This window comes from Gadus morhua, chromosome 19 (genome assembly GCF_902167405.1).
Source record: "Gadus morhua chromosome 19, gadMor3.0, whole genome shotgun sequence".
NCBI classification, from domain to species: domain Eukaryota; kingdom Metazoa; phylum Chordata; class Actinopteri; order Gadiformes; family Gadidae; genus Gadus; species Gadus morhua.
This window is the reverse complement of record NC_044066.1, coordinates 10,888,334-10,904,676: the sequence shown is the minus strand read 5'-3', so window position 1 is coordinate 10,904,676 and position 16,343 is coordinate 10,888,334. Positions and strand designations below refer to the sequence as shown.

At 39.8% G+C, this 16,343-nt stretch overlaps 1 protein-coding gene across 2 annotated transcripts; it reads left to right on the top strand.

Annotated features, from left to right (window-relative positions):
* The first annotated feature begins 1,032 nt into the window (after positions 1-1,032).
* Positions 1,033-5,672, top strand: dusp26 (dual specificity phosphatase 26). Of its 2 annotated transcripts, XR_003973966.1 has the most exons (5): positions 1,033-1,329; positions 1,696-1,896; positions 2,226-2,437; positions 3,135-3,392; positions 4,442-5,672. XR_003973966.1 is itself a non-coding variant. In XM_030341292.1 (4 exons), the coding sequence occupies exons 2-4, from the start codon at positions 1,718-1,720 to the stop codon at positions 3,338-3,340; spliced, it is 597 nt and encodes a 198-aa protein (XP_030197152.1). In that variant the 5' UTR covers positions 1,041-1,329; positions 1,696-1,717; the 3' UTR covers positions 3,341-5,672. The 2 variants fall into 2 exon arrangements, 1 of the variants encoding a protein (XP_030197152.1); XM_030341292.1 differs by having other exon boundaries at positions 1,041-1,329; positions 3,135-5,672.
* Positions 5,673-16,343: the final 10,671 nt, after the last annotated feature.

Below are 16,343 nucleotides of genomic sequence, written 5' to 3'. Positions count from 1 at the left end.
CCAGTGTGAGTGTGGCCAGTCTGGCCAGGCCAGGCCAACTTGGCCACTTGGGAGAGGTGTGCTGCTACGGTACGGGCCGCCACGGTACAGATGCTAATGAGCCGACACGCGCACACGCACGGCTACGCAACCTGAGCTGGATGACGTATAGCCAATGCGACGACCATGGACATAATAAAGGCGACGAGCCTTCTTTCCCATTATTATAGGTTATAATTATATTATAGGTTTTCGTTCTCTGTGTTGTTGTCCATTGTTGATAAAACTCTGACTGGCGGCAGACTTTATTGTGGTCCATGCAGCGGACGCTTGGTGATGACGTGTGAGGATGTGATGACGTATGTACAAGAGCCTACCGTGGCCAGGCCACAGATTTCCGTAGCAGTAGCAGCCCCACTTAGGGGCCTGGAATGTACTACAGCGTTTCTACAGATCTACCCTGTTTCGCTTGACTCCGTCTTTACGGAGATACTCCGAAACTGGATAGATCGAAACCGTAACGGTTTCGCCTGTTTCGGCTTCGTGTGGACGGGGCCTTAGAGTAGGGGTTGTGTCCTATGCAACCTATGTAATTTTGAGAGGGATGTCATGTGAATTATAATGTCATGTATCCCCTCTGATTATTGATAATTCATTATTGATAGCCTAATTGAATGTTGTCCCTGTCCCAGTGTTGCACTGGAGCACACTGGAGCGCACTGTTGGATAACCCTCTGGAGACCAGGGTTAAATCCCTTTTGATGTTTGTTTCTAATGAATAATGAATGTAATAATGAATATGTCATATACGACCTCCGACCGTATCAATTACCCACCGACCATGTGGAAGCGGAGAGAGCTGTCGACTAAAGCTCTGGACACCAGGTTTCAGGTTAACTTTCAATTGAATCCACAATTGCATGCATTTGTTTATGTGGAAATATGGCTCTATTTTGATCTCTGTATCACACTATGTACAATATAATCTTGACTTATCGAGTTGAAAAATATAAATATGAAAAATATATGATGTAAAAAAAAAAAAGCGCAAGTATGGGTTGTGTGTGGAAAATCGATATAGTGGCCCTTTAAACCGGCAGCCATGTTTTGATAATCAATTGATGGACTTGTTGAGGTTGCGAAAAACTGAGCGTTGTTGCTCCTCTTGTGATGATGAAGATGTCGGGAGGAAGATAATGGGGTGGCGGTCCGAATTTCTGTTTCTGCATCCATCCTCTAGTATTATGTTTTATCCGACTTCTGACGGCTGCAGTTGTGGTTTAACGTACAGAAAAGGAGGGAAACGCTCAGCGCCCGGAAATAAATAATTATATCGACGGTATTTGCAAGGTAGGTTTGTTTTTAGGAGCGCATTATCCGATGACAAATAGAATAGTGATTGTACACACGCGTTTTGTTTGATAATAATGGAAACTGCTTTATTTGTTTTTAATTGTAGCCTAAGGTGTATTTAGCGTTTAGTTATTTGTCGTCGTTGTTATCACTACTACCATGCCTGAAGCAGTAGTGCAACACTGTATTCGGATTCTCATTGTATTCCCTTCTATTATGTTCCGAGTCCTGTCAGATTTTTCCTGCCTGCTCTCTCCCTGTTTACCCCAATCGTCATCGGTGGTCGGGGGGGGTTATAATACCCGTCAGCTCGATGTGTATTTACAGAAATAAACACTAGGATATCACGTTGCTCCCACACAGAGGCAGCAGCGTCTGGGTGGAGATGGCGTTCATGTCCCGTTTCTCCAGGTCTAGGAGCAGCTCAAGGAGTCCGAACAGGAAAGACTCGGAGCGCGTCTCGCCGATCCTGTCCGTGTCCGAACTGGAGCGGCTACTGTACACGGGGAAAACCGCCTGTAACCACGCGGATCAAGTGTGGCCGCGGCTCTACATTGGCGACCAGTGAGATTTGATACATTTCCATTTTACTATTAAAGCGTTGCACATAGTTGGCCTATTCAAATTATTTGCCATATATGGCGTAATTTTATTAATTATGTTCCATTTTTATTTTTGTATACCATGTATACAAACATGGTATAGGGTTTTTATAAAAAAAATATAAGAACAATATGTTTTATAATTATTATTCATTGTGTGTGTGTGTGTGTGTGTGTGTGTGTGTGTGTGTGTGTGTGTGTGTGTGTGTGTGTGTGTGTGTGTGTGTGTGTGTGTGTATGCGCGCGCCAAATTGTGTTCCTCTAACTCACCCCCTTGTGTGTGCTTCACAGGGACATTGCGTCGGACAGGCGCGAGCTGGCTAAACTGGGCATCAGCCACATCCTCAACTGTGCGCAGAGCAAGTGGCGCAGCGGTGCCGAGTACTACGCCGGCATGAACATCACCTACCAGGGCATCGAGGCCCACGACTCCCCCTCCTTCGACATGAGCGTCCACTTCTACCCCTCGGCTGAGTTCATCCACAAGGCGCTGTGTGGCGGAGGTGAGTGGGACGCCCAAACAGATCGCTACTGACACCAGAGAGACACTCATGGAACAGTACTGGTAGAGAGCACCAATGAATCATATGGTTTACACTTAGTTCCTCTAAACCACACCACAGGCACACGCACATGCACACACACACACACACACACACACACACACACACACACACACACACACACACACCGGCCTGCACGCCTGTGCATAAATACACACAGACACATTACAGATAAATGATTGTTCCATTTTTTGTGTGTGTGTGTGTGTGTGTCTGTGTGTGTGTGTCTGTGTGTCTGTGTCTGTGTGTCTGTGTCTGTGTGTGTGTGTGTCTGTGTCTGTGTCTGTGTGTGTGTGTGTGTGTCTGTGTGTCTGTGTCTGTCTGTGAGTGTGTGTGTGTATGCGTCTATGTCCGTGTGTGTGTGTGTCTGTGTGTGTGTGTCTGTGTGTCTGTGTCTGTGTCTGTGTGTCTGTGTCTGTGTGTGTGTGTGTGTGTCTGTGTGTCTGTGTCTGTCTGTGAGTGTGTGTGTGTATGCGTCTATGTCCGTGTGTGTGTGTGTGTCTGTGTGTGTGTGTGTGTGTGTCTGTGTGTGTGTGTGTGTGTGTGTGTGTGTGTATGTGTCTATGTGTGTGTGTGTGTGTGTGTGTGTGTGTATGCGTCTATGTCTGTGTGTGTGTGTGTGTGTGTGATGGACCAGGCACGGTGCTGGTGCACTGCGCGGTGGGCGTGAGCCGCTCGGCCAGCCTGGTGCTGGCCTACCTGATGATCCGCCAGAACCTGACCCTGGTGGAGGCCATCCGCACGGTGAAGGACCACCGCGGCGTCACCCCCAACCGGGGCTTCCTCCGGCAGCTCAGTGGCCTGGACGGCATCCTGCGTGAGAGCCGCAGGACCTCGCCGTAGACCCCGGGGAACCCCCCCCCCACCCATCTTCATCGGGATCCAAAAAGACAATGTCAGTATATCCGAATGGGACCCCCGAACCCTGGGACCCCTGAACCCTGGGACCCCCTCCGACCGCCGTACACTGGGAGCACCCTGGATTTGGGGATCCTTTGGTTTTAAGGATCCCCAATTTTGGTGTGTTTTGTGTTCCACTTTCTTGAACCCTTTCTGCGTGTTCTGCCCCACTCCCGACTAGATCCCGATTCATTTTGGGGTCCCGACCTTTTAAGTCATTCTGCAGTCTGGAATATATCGACACACGTTCTCATCTTCTGAAAAACACATGAAACATGAGGTCGAAACATATTGGTAATCTGAGCAATTACAAATATTTTGTCCACAAACTAGGAGAAAACGTTTTTGTTATCGTTTGTACGATGTCAAAAACATTTCATGTTTGCTTTTTATTGATGAGTTCAAATCGACTTTTAGATTTACTTCAGGTAGCCCTCCAGAGGGCCAATCAGATGTCTCGGGGGGGCATGTGCCACCCCAGGCCCCCTCCCTTGACAAGCCCCTGCCAAAGACCCCTCTGTCCTTCCTGGAAGAAAAGTCTCAGTCTCACCGAAGGCTGGTACAAGCCGACAGGAAAGATCTTATCTGCTCTGTTCTGCTTCCAGAACCAGGTTCCTTCATCCCAAACCATGCCAGGAGTTTGAATTCCATCTTGATTCCAGAGAAGTGAGGTAGCAAAAGGTTTTGGTGTTGAATGCAATGGCATGCAATTCCCTTTACCTGTTAGTTATGTCTCAGAGACGATGCCTATCTAGGAATCTAACTCAATGCGGTAAGATACTAACAATTCATCTATTAATTGGTGTAAGCATTGGTGCAACTACAAATACGTAAGTATTCAAACAAGTGTATAGGCTTCAACCCTTTCCTTTGGTTCATATGCTCACGTTTCATTATAACTTTCAGAGCAGTATAGCTTTCACTTTAATTTGACTCATAATCTGTCCACAATACCTACTTAACTAATTGTTTTACTGTTGCACGTTAATTGTATTTGTATTTTTATTTATTCATTCAATTCACTTCCATCCTTTACCTTTTCAGAATTGGTGGAGGCAAACCTTGGGCTACTTTATGCTTACAGGAGCCTCTAGTGGACAACGGTGATCACTAGCACATTATTTTAGTACATTATACCATTATTCAGATGACCCCAGATCGTGTCTGTTTACAAGAACACCGTACAATGACTGTTAGCCCTTTCAGAAAACATTTGAAAGTGATCATGTCGTGTTTTACTAGCACATCAATAGTTTGAAGCAGAGCTACAGGTAAGAACGCTGCCACACATTACCAGTAAAAAGCTACAAACTGCCTGGGTAACGGACCAATCCTCATGATAAAGGATATAACTTCAGGTTTTACGGTTTGATTATGCTACAAAACGAGTCTTAATATTGTTGAATGTTTTATCTAGTTTGTGCAGATAACACTAATAATTCCAAGACAATGAAAATTTGATTATCTGATGCTGATGCGGTCCAAATCATGTTGAAATTCTGTTTTATTAATGAATAATTATGTCCACAACAATGTTTGACCTTGAACGGTTTTGTGGTCTGTGTTGTTTGAGTCCAGCTGTGTTACAGCGTTTATCGCATCTGGGTGACAAATGTGCTGTTGAAGTGATTTATTTATTTAATTTTGTAAAAAATGTAACTGACGGCATTAAAGCTTGGAGAAATAGAATGAATTCTCGAGGAATTACTACGTATAGTTTAGTATCTTATTAGCTGTCTACGCTGACATTTTTCAACATGGTGACTGAAAGTGTATTTAAAAAGGCATTATTTGTTGTCCTTGAGCATGAATCCTAATTTTGTTGTAGCTTTGATATCGATGCATAGGAATCCAACTTTATATTCGTTGTCAGTCGTTGGCTATGGATTCCTATTCAAATCTGTCATTTGATGTGATAGCTTGGTTGTATTGGTCTGCACTTTTGTATTTGTCTTTTTTATACACTGAATGGTTGCTCCCAATTACTGTTTATATTCTTGTACTTTTAATTTTCCTACAGACAAAACGTTTTATTGGATTTATTTATGGTCTTTTTTTTTATTTTTCTACAACTCAGAGATGAATTTGAAAAGTTGCATTGCAATGGAAGTATTTATGCCTTAATCCATATATGTATCTGTGATTATTTATGTGGTGGTGTTCCTTGTCTTATTTTATTTTGTGTAATGTTGACTATTGAGATTATTGTTTTGATAAATTATGTACTGTCCAAAATTCCAAAAATAAATTAATACAAAAGTCTTGTGAAATGGACGCTAGCTATTTCCATTATTGTGGTTAAGAACAATAAGTTGGCATGAAAACATATTAGTGCTGCCAAACCAAACTGAGATGGATCTTGGTCCTTCACGTGTTCAGGCCTTTGAGGAAGAGGTCAAACCAATTTCTCTAACCGGATTTTATATACCACTGCATAAAATTGTGTAGAGTTGTTTTATCGCGGTTATCGTTTAGAAATAAGTGTATTATGTACGAATGTCAAGCCCGCATCAATAACAAATTATACTTCCGGTCTGAAATGACAAAAAATAAAGGTCACCATTAGCCTTTTGACATTAAAAGTCATCTGAAAATGGTGCAGCCACAACTCAAGTCACTAGAGAGGCTGCGGATAATAATCAGCATACATAATGCAGGTTAACACCCTCCTATTAGATTCCACTATCTGCATCCATCTGTCTGGGTCTGAGGCTGCTATGGTTTGGTTCTAACAACAAGACCTACAGTGTTACCCCTTATAATTTATTTGACAAAGTCAACAGTGTTACCCCATATGTTTTTTTTCATGACGACCAATCAAAAACAACAGTGTTACCCCTTATGTTTTTAATCATGACGACCAATAAAAAAACAACAGTGTTACCCCTTATGTTTCTTTTCATGACGACCAATAAGAAACAACAGTGTTTCCCCTTATGTTTTTTTTCATGACGACCAAAGAAAAACAACAGTGTTACCCCTCATGTATCATTTGATAAAAACGACAGTGTTACTCCCTATGTTTTAATGGATATATATCGACAGCGTTACCCCTTATGTTTTTTTCATGAGGACCAATAAAAAACGACAGTGTCACCCCTTATATTTTATTTGACAAAGACAACAATGTTACACATGATGTTTTTTGTTCATCATGTGTAATTATTAATAATAATAATAATACATTTAATTTAGAGGCGCCTTTCAAGATACCCAAGATCACCTACAGTGTTACCCCTTTTTTTTTTCTGATAAAAAACGACAGTGTTACCCCTTATGTTTTTTTTGATGACGGCCGATAAAAAACGACAGTGTTACCCCTTATGTTTTTTTTGATAAAAAACGACAGTGTTACCCCTTATGTTTTTTTTGATGACGGCCGATAAAAAACAACAGTGTTACCCCTTATGTTTTCTTTCATGACGACCGATAAAAACAACAGTGTTACCCCTTAGGTATTTTTTCATGACGACCAATAAAAAACAACAGTGTTACCCCTTATGGTTTTTTTCATGACGACCAATAAAAAACCACAGTGTTACCCCTTATGTTTTTTTTCATGACGACCAAAGTAAAATAACTGTGTTACCCCTGATGTTTTTTTTCATGACGACCAATAAAAAACAACAGTGTTACCCCTTATGTTTTTTTTCATGACGACCAATAAAAACAACAGTGTCATGTTTTTTTTCATGACGACCAATAAAAAACGACAGTGTTACCCCTTATGTTTTTTCTCATGACGACCAATAAAAAACAACAGTGTTACCCCTTATGTTTTTTTTCATGACGACCAATAAGAAACAACAGTGTTACCCCTTATGTTTTTTTTCATGACGACCAATAAAAAACGACAGTGTTACCCCTAGTGTTTTTTTTCATGACGACCAAAGTAAAACGACAGTGTTACCCCTTATGTTTTTTGTGATAAAAAACGACAGCGTTATCCCATACGTTTTATTTGATGACTGGGAATAAAAAACGACAGTGTTACCCCTTATGTTTTATTTGATAAAAAACGACAGTAATAATAATAATAATACATTTAATTTAGAGGCGCCTTTCAAGATACCCAAGGTCACCTACAGTGTTACCCCTTTTTTTTTTCTGATAAAAAACGACAGTGTTACCCCTTATGTTTTTTTTGATGACGGCCGATAAAAAACGACAGTGTTACCCCTTATGTTTTTTTTGATAAAAAACGACATTGTTACCCCTTATGTTTTTTTTGATGACGGCCGATAAAAAACGACAGTGTTACCCTTTATGTTTTTTTTGATGACGGCCGATAAAAAACGACAGTGTTACCCCTTATGTTTTTTTTGATAAAAAACGACAGTGTTACCCCTTATGTTTTTTTTGATGACGGCCGATAGAAAACGACAGTGTTACCCTTTATGTTTTTTTTGATGACGGCCGATAAAAAACGACAGTGTTGCCCCTTATGTTATTTTTGATGACGGCCGATAGACAACGACAGTGTTACCCCTTATGTTCTTTTTGATAAAAAACGACAGTGTTACCCCTTATGTTTTTTTTGATGACGGCCGATAAAAAACGACGGTGTTACCCCTTATGTTTTTTTTGATAAAATACGACAGTGTTACCCCTTATGTTTTTTTTGATGACGGCCGATAACAAACGACAGTGTTGCCCCTTATGTTTTTTTTGATGACGGCCGATAAAAAACGACAGTGTTACCCCTTACGTTTTTTTTGATGACGGACGATAAAAAACGACAGTGTTACCCTTTATGTTTTTTTTGATGACGGCCGATAAAAAACGACATTGTTACCCCTTATGTTTTTTTTGATAAAAAACGACAGTGTTACCCCTTATGTTTTTTTTGATGACGGCCGATAAAAAACGACAGTGTTACCCTTTTTGTTTTTTTTGATGACGGCCGATAAAAAACGACATTGTTACCCCTTATGTTTTTTTTGATGACGGCCGATTAAAAAACGACAGTGTTACCCCTTATGTTTTTTTTGATGACGGCCGATAAAAAACGACAGTGTTACCCCTTATGTTTTTTTTGATAAAAAACGACAGTGTTACCCCTTATGTTTTTTTTGATGACGGCCGATAAAAAACGACAGTGTTACCCCATATGTTTTTTTTGATGACGGCCGATAAAAAACGACAGTGTTACCCCTTATGTTTTTTTTGATGACGGCCGATAAAAAACGACGGTGTTACCCGTTATGTTTTTTTTGATAAAAAACGACAGTGTTACCCCTTACGTTTTTTTGATGACGGCCGATAAAAAACGACAGTTTTTTTGATGACGGCCGATAAAAAATGACAGTGTTACCCCTTATGTTTTTTTTGATGACGGCCGATAAAAAACGACAGTGTTACCCCTTATGTTTTTTTTGATGACGGCCGATAAAAAACGACAGTGTTACCCCTTATGTTTTTTTTGATGACGGCCGATAAAAAACGACAGTGTTACCCCTTATGTTTTTTTTGATAAAAAACGACAGTGTTACCCCTTATGTTTTTTTTGATGACGGCTGATAAAAAACGACAGTGTTACCCCTTATGTTTTTTTTGATGACGGCCGATAAAAAACGACAGTGTTACCCCTTATGTTTGTTTTGATGACGGCGGATAAAAAACGACAGTGTTACCCCTTGTGTTTTTTTTGATGACGGCCGATAAAAAACGACAGTGTTACCCCTTATGTTTTTTTTGATAAAAAACGACAGTGTTACCCCTTATGTTTTTTTTGATGACGGCCGATAAAAAACGACAGTGATACCCCTTGTGTTTTTTTTGATAAAAAACGACAGTGTTACCCCTTATGTTTTTTTTGATAAAAAACGACAGTGTTACCCCTTATGTTTTTTTTGATGACGGCCGATAAAAAACGACAGTGTTACCCCTTTTGTTTTTTTTGATGACGGCCGATAAAAAACGACAGTGTTATCCCTTATGTTTTTTTTGATGACGGCCGATAAAAAACGACAGTGTTACCCCTTATGTTTTTTTGATAAAAAACGACAGTGTTACCCCTTATGTTTTTTTTGATAAAAAACGACAGTGTTACCCCTTATGTTTTTTTTGATGACGGCGGATAAAAAACGACAGTGTTACCCCTTATGTTTTTTTTGATGACGGCCGATAAAAAACGACCGTGTTACCCCTTATGTTTTTTTTGATAAAAAACGACAGTGTTACCCCTTATGTTTTTTTTTATGACAGCCGATAAAAAACGACAGTGCTACCCCTTATGTTCTTTTGATGACGGCCGATAAAAAACGACAGTGTTACCCCATATGTTTTTTTTGATGACGGCCGATAAAAAACGACAGTGTTACCCCTTATGTTTTTTTTGATGACGGCTGATAAAAAACGACAGTGTTACCCCTTATGTTTTTTTCGGTGACGGCCGATAAAAAACGACAGTGTTACCCCTTATGTTTTTTTTGATGACGGCGGATAAAAAACGACAGTGTTACCCCTTATGTTTTTTTTGATGACGGCCGATAAAAAACGACAGTGTTACCCCTTATGTTTTTTTTGATAAAAAACGACAGTGTTACCCCTTATGTTTTTTTTTATGACGGCCGATAAAAAACGACAGTGCTACTCCTTATGTTCTTTTGATGACGGCCGATAAAAAACGACAGTGTTACCCCATATGTTTTTTTTGATGACGGCCGATAAAAAACGACAGTGTTACCCCTTATGTTTTTTTTGATGACGGCCGATAAAAAACGACAGTGTTATCCCTTATGTTTTTTTTGATGACGGCCGATAAAAAACGACAGTGTTACCCCTTATGTTTTTTTTGATAAAAAACGACAGTGTTACCCCTTATGTTTTTTTTGATGACGGCTGATAAAAAACGACAGTGTTACCCCTTATGTTTTTTTCGGTGACGGCCGATAAAAAACGACAGTGTTACCCCTTATGTTTTTTTTGATGACGGCGGATAAAAAACGACAGTGTTACCCCTTATGTTTTTTTTGATGACGGCCGATAAAAAACGACAGTGTTACCCCTTATGTTTTTTTTGATAAAAAACGACAGTGTTACCCCTTATGTTTTTTTTTATGACGGCCGATAAAAAACGACAGTGCTACCCCTTATGTTCTTTTGATGACGGCCGATAAAAAACGACAGTGTCACCCCTTATGTTTTTTTGATGACGGCCGATAAAAAACGACAGTGTTACCCCTTATGTTTTTTTTGATGACGGCCGATTAAAAACGACAGTGTTACCCCTTATGTTTTTTTTGATGACGGCCGATAAAAAACGACAGTGTTACCCCTTTTGTTTTTTTTGATGACGGCCGATAAAAAACGACAGTGTTACCCCTTGTGTTTTTTTTGATAAAAAACGACAGTGTTACCCCTTACGTTTTTTTTGATGACGGCCGATAAAAAACGACAGTGTTACCCCTTATGTTTTTTTTGATAAAAAACGACAGTGTTACCCCTTATGTTTTTTTTGATGACGGCCGATAAAAAACGACAATTTTTTTGATGACGGCCGATAAAAAACGACAGTGTTACCCCTTATGTTTTTTTTGATGACGGCCGATAAAAAACGACAGTGTTACCCCTTATTTTTTTTTTGAGACGGCCGATAAAAAACGACGGTGTTACCCCTTATGTTTTTTTTGATGACGGCCGATAAAAAACGACAGTGTTACCCCTTACGTTTTATTTGTTGACGGGCAATAAAACAACAACAGTGTTACCCCATTTGTTTTTAATTGTACTATAATTGCCCAGCTTGGAGGAGCTGGGGATCGAACAACCAACCTCTCAGTTTCAAGACAACTGCTCTACCTCCTGAGCTAAGCGGCCCGATCTTTGATAATAAAAGACGTTGTCACATCTTATTATTTATTTGATGACGGCCCATAAAAAACGACAGTGTTACCCCTTATGTTTTTTTTGATGACGGCCGATAAAAAACGACAGTGTTACCCCTTATGTTTTTTTTGATGACGGCCGATAAAAAACGACAGTGTTACCACTTATGTTTTTTTTGATGACGGCCGATAAAAAACGACAGTGTTACCCTTTATGTTTTTTTTGATGACGGCCGATAAAAAACGACATTGTTACCCCTTATGTTTTTTTTGATGACGGCCGATAAAAAACGACAGTGTTACCCCTTATGTTTTTTTTGATGACGGCCGATAAAAAACGACAGTGTTACCCCTTATGTTTTTTTTGATAAAAAACGACAGTGTTACCCCTTATGTTTTTTTTGATGACGGCCGATAAAAAACGACAGTGTTACCCCTCATGTTTTTTTTGATGACGGCCGATAAAAAACGACAGTGTTACCCCTTATGTTTTTTTTGATGACGGCCGATTAAAAACGACAGTGTTACCCCTTATGTTTTTTTTGATGACGGCCAATAAAAAACGACAGTGTTACCCCTTTTGTTTTTTTTGATGACGGCCGATAAAAAACGACAGTGTTACCCCTTGTGTTTTTTTTGATAAAAAACGACAGTGTTACCCCTGACGTTTTTTTTGACAGTGTTACCCCTTATGTTTTTTTTTATAGAAAACGACAGTGTTACCCCTTATGTTTTTTTTGATGACGGCCGATAAAAAACGACAGTGTTACCCCTTATGTTTTTTTTGATAAAAAACGACAGTGTTACCCTTACGTTTTATTTGTTGACGGGCAATAAAACAACAACAGTGTTACCCCATTTGTTTTTAATTGTACTATAATTGCCCAGCTAGGAGGAGCTGGGGATCGAACAACCAACCTCTCAGTTTCAAGACAACTGCTCCACCTCCTGAGCTAAGCAGCCCGATCTTTGATAATAAAAGACGTTGTCACATCTTATTATTTATTTGATGACGGCCCATAAAAAACGACAGTGCTACCCCTTATGTTTTTTTTTATATAAAACGACGTTTTTTTTGATGATGGCCGATAAAAAACGACAGTGTTACCCCTTATGTTTTTTTTTATATAAAACGACAGTGTTACCCCTTATGTTTTTTTTGATGACGGCCGATAAAAAACGACAGTGTTACCCCTTATGTTTTTTTTGATAAAAAACGACAGTGTTACCCCTTATGTTTTTTTTGATGACGGCCGATGAAAAACGACAGTGTTACCCCTTATGTTTTTTTTGATGACGGCCGATAAAAAACGACAGTGTTACCCCTTATGTTTTTTTTTATAGAAAACGACAGTGTTACCCCTTATGTTTTTTTTGATGACGGCCGATAAAAAACGACAGTGTTACCCCTTATGTTTTTTTTGATAAAAAACGACAGTGTTACCCCTTATGTTTTTTTTGATGACGGCCGATTAAAAACGACAGTGTTACCCCTTATGTTTTTTTTGATGACGGCCGATGAAAAACGACAGTGTTACCCCTTTTGTTTTTTTTGATGACGGCCGATAAAAAACGACAGTGTTACCCCTTATGTTTTTTTTGATAAAAAACGACAGTGTTACCCCTTATGTTTTTTTTGATGACGGCTGATAAAAAACGACACCGTTACCCCTTATGTTTTTTTTGATGACGGCCGATAAAAAACGACAGTGTTACCCCTTATGTTTTTTTTTATAGAAAACGACAGTGTTACCCCTTATTGATAAAAAACGACAGTGTTACCCTTACGTTTTATTTGTTGACGGGCAATAAAACAACAACAGTGTTACCCCATTTGTTTTTAATTGTACTATAATTGCCCAGCTAGGAGGAGCTGGGGATCGAACAACCAACCTCTCAGTTTCAAGACAACTGCTCCACCTCCTGAGCTAAGCAGCCCGATCTTTGATAATAAAAGACGTTGTCACATCTTATTATTTATTTGATGACGGCCCATAAAAAACGACAGTGCTACCCCTTATGTTTTTTTTGATGACGGCCGATAAAAAACGACAGTGTTACCCCTTATGTTTTTTTTGATGACGGCCGATAAAAAACGACAGTGTTACCACTTATGTTTTTTTTGATGACGGCCGATAAAAAACGACAGTGTTACCCTTTATGTTTTTTTTGATGACGGCCGATAAAAAACGACATTGTTACCCCTTCTGTTTTTTTTGATGACGGCCGATAAAAAACGACAGTGTTACCCCTCATGTTTTTTTTGATGACGGCCGATTAAAAACGACAGTGTTACCCCTTATGTTTTTTTTGATGACGGCCAATAAAAAACGACAGTGTTACCCCTTTTGTTTTTTTTGATGACGGCCGATAAAAAACGACAGTGTTACCCCTTGTGTTTTTTTTGATAAAAAACGACAGTGTTACCCCTGACGTTTTTTTTGATAAAAAACGACAGTGTTACCCCTTATGTTTTTTTTGATGACGGCCGATAAAAAACGACAGTTTTACCCCTTATGTTTTTTTTGATGACGGCCGATAAAAAACGACAGTGTTACCCCTTATGTTTTTTTTGATAAAAAACGACAGTGTTACCCCTTATGTTTTTTTTGATGACGGCCGATAAAAAACGTCGGCGTTACCCCTTATGTTTTTTTTGATAAAAAACGACAGTGTTACCCCTTTTGTTTTTTTTGATGACGGCCGATAAAAAACGACAGTGTTACCCCTTGTGTTTTTTTTGATAAAAAACGACAGTGTTACCCCTTATGTTTTTTTTGATGACGGCCGATAAAAAACAACAGTGTTACCCCTTATGTTTTTTTTGATGACGGCCGATAAAAAACGACAGTGTTACCCCTTATGTTTTTTTTGATAAAAAACGACAGTGTTACCCCTTATGTTTTTTTTCATGACGACCAATAAAAAACGACAGTGTTACCCCTTATGTTTTTTTTCATGACGACCAATAAAAACAACAGTGTCATGTTTTTTTTCATGACGACCAATAAAAAACGACAGTGTCACCCCTTATGTTTTTTTTCATGACGACCAATAAAAAACAACAGTGTTACCCCTTATGGGTTTTTTCATGACGACCAATAAAAAACGACAGTGTTACCCATAATGTTTTTCTTCATGTCGACCAACAAAAAACCACAGTGTTACCCCTTATGCTTTTTTTCATGACGACCAATAAAAAACAACAGTGTTACCCCTTATTTTTTTTTTCATGAAGACCAATAAAAAACAACAGTGTTACCCCTTATGTGTTTTTTCATGAAGACCAATAAAAAACAACAGTGTAAGCCCTTAAGTTATTTTTCTCGACGACCAGGAGAATCCTTGAGAAAAAAAGCGAGTCCTGAAACACCAAAATGCGGTCTCTTATTTATTTTTTCACAATTTAGCAAACTTTGTACGAAATTAAAGCGTTCATGCCTCCAACACACGCTTTGGTGTATAAGCTACATATAGTGTATGTAATAGTGTAACACGCGTTGGATTAATTTCATGTTTTCACTTTGTTCAGTGTACAATGATTTCAACAACACTTTCTTTTCAGAACTTTTTTGTATTCTAATTAAAAATAAATCCTGTTTCCTTGAATCGAAGACCGTTAGAGGAACTGGGAGCTGGGTTCCATTGAACAGCCAAAGATCCCGCACGGATTAGCCCCTTAATTCCCACCTGCAGGACTTCATTATTCCGTTTCGACCTCCTCGGCCCCTCCGTCCATCAACTCTCACGACCGGTGGCGGTTGGTCAATAGGGGGCGCTAGGGCGCCGCCCCTCCGTGAAATATTCACTTGAATATCTGTCAACTATTAATTAACTATTATCATTACGAAATAAATCAACAAAAATACATAGCATTTATCCTCGATTAATTGTGTGACATGCTTGTCACTTCCAGCAACCATTTAAATGCGTCTGAACGTCAATGATTTGGGCTAGGCTAGTTATTGGTCATTCGAAATAAAGCCCTCCTCCAAGTCAGGAGCGCCTGACTTGGCCACGATGAAGTCGATGTAAGCTCGCTAATTTTTCCAATTTTCAAGAAAATTCGCCGTCGGGTCGCACCAGTGTGCCCCCCAGGCCAATGGTATCGCTTCTTTTTTTTTGTTATCACCACATGATTGGACAAATCAGCGAATCAAATAGGCTACTTCCCTCAGCAGCATTCGCGCACCACAACTAGGTTACATGTAGAGAGGAGATAGATCGCTAACTAGCAGAGAGTTGTAAGCACTTTCCACCCTTTTCAGTGGAGGAATTGGACTCCCCAATCAATGTTATACTTAAAAGGAGCAAGTAAGTTTCATATTTATTTAGTCTTTCGGCCTGTAGCATACAAACAAAATGAAGCAACTGTCCCATATTTCTAACTGCATTTGAAGTAGACATTGAGAATCACAAAAAATGGACGCTATAGGACAGTGCAGAGTGGTAGATATAACTCTATAGCTCTGGGACAGTGATCATGATTTGTCTCAATATCAGAATAACAATGGGTCAAATAGCAATGGCTGGTGGAATGGCCATGAGGTAGGTCTATATGCAGTGTAAGCTTGTCCAGGCCCTGCAAGTCAGGATGTAGGCTATGAATCGGAATGAAAAGTAGGTAAATAGGTAGTGGCCATCCCCAAAATGCACCAGAATGCAGGAAATCAAAACTATTAAATACAAATATGGGGGGGGGGGGACCTCAGACCCCCTGTCTATTACTGTGCCCCACCAACATGTTTGATCGCCAGCCGCCACTGGACGTGTGGAACGATCAGGAAAGTTATCGATCCTAACCCTACTGGCGTTGACAGCCTCAAACGTCACTCGCAGCTGGGAACCGGAAGCTGTATGGAGGTGAAGGGGGGCCTGAGACTTGAGATCTGAAGCTAGACCTTTGTAACCTGGCAAGCCAGACCCATATCGGAAAGATATTGGTTGCATGGCTGCAAATTAAATTTGCTGCCGCTAGGGGCATCTAGATTTCTAGGACGGTGCAGTGGGCATGAGGCGAAGACCTTTGCACAATGCTTGGAAGTTTACTATAAAATACCCAATTAAAAGTAGGATGCAAGGAATTCATCCCTGGCCCTTTGGAAGGCATTGCAAAA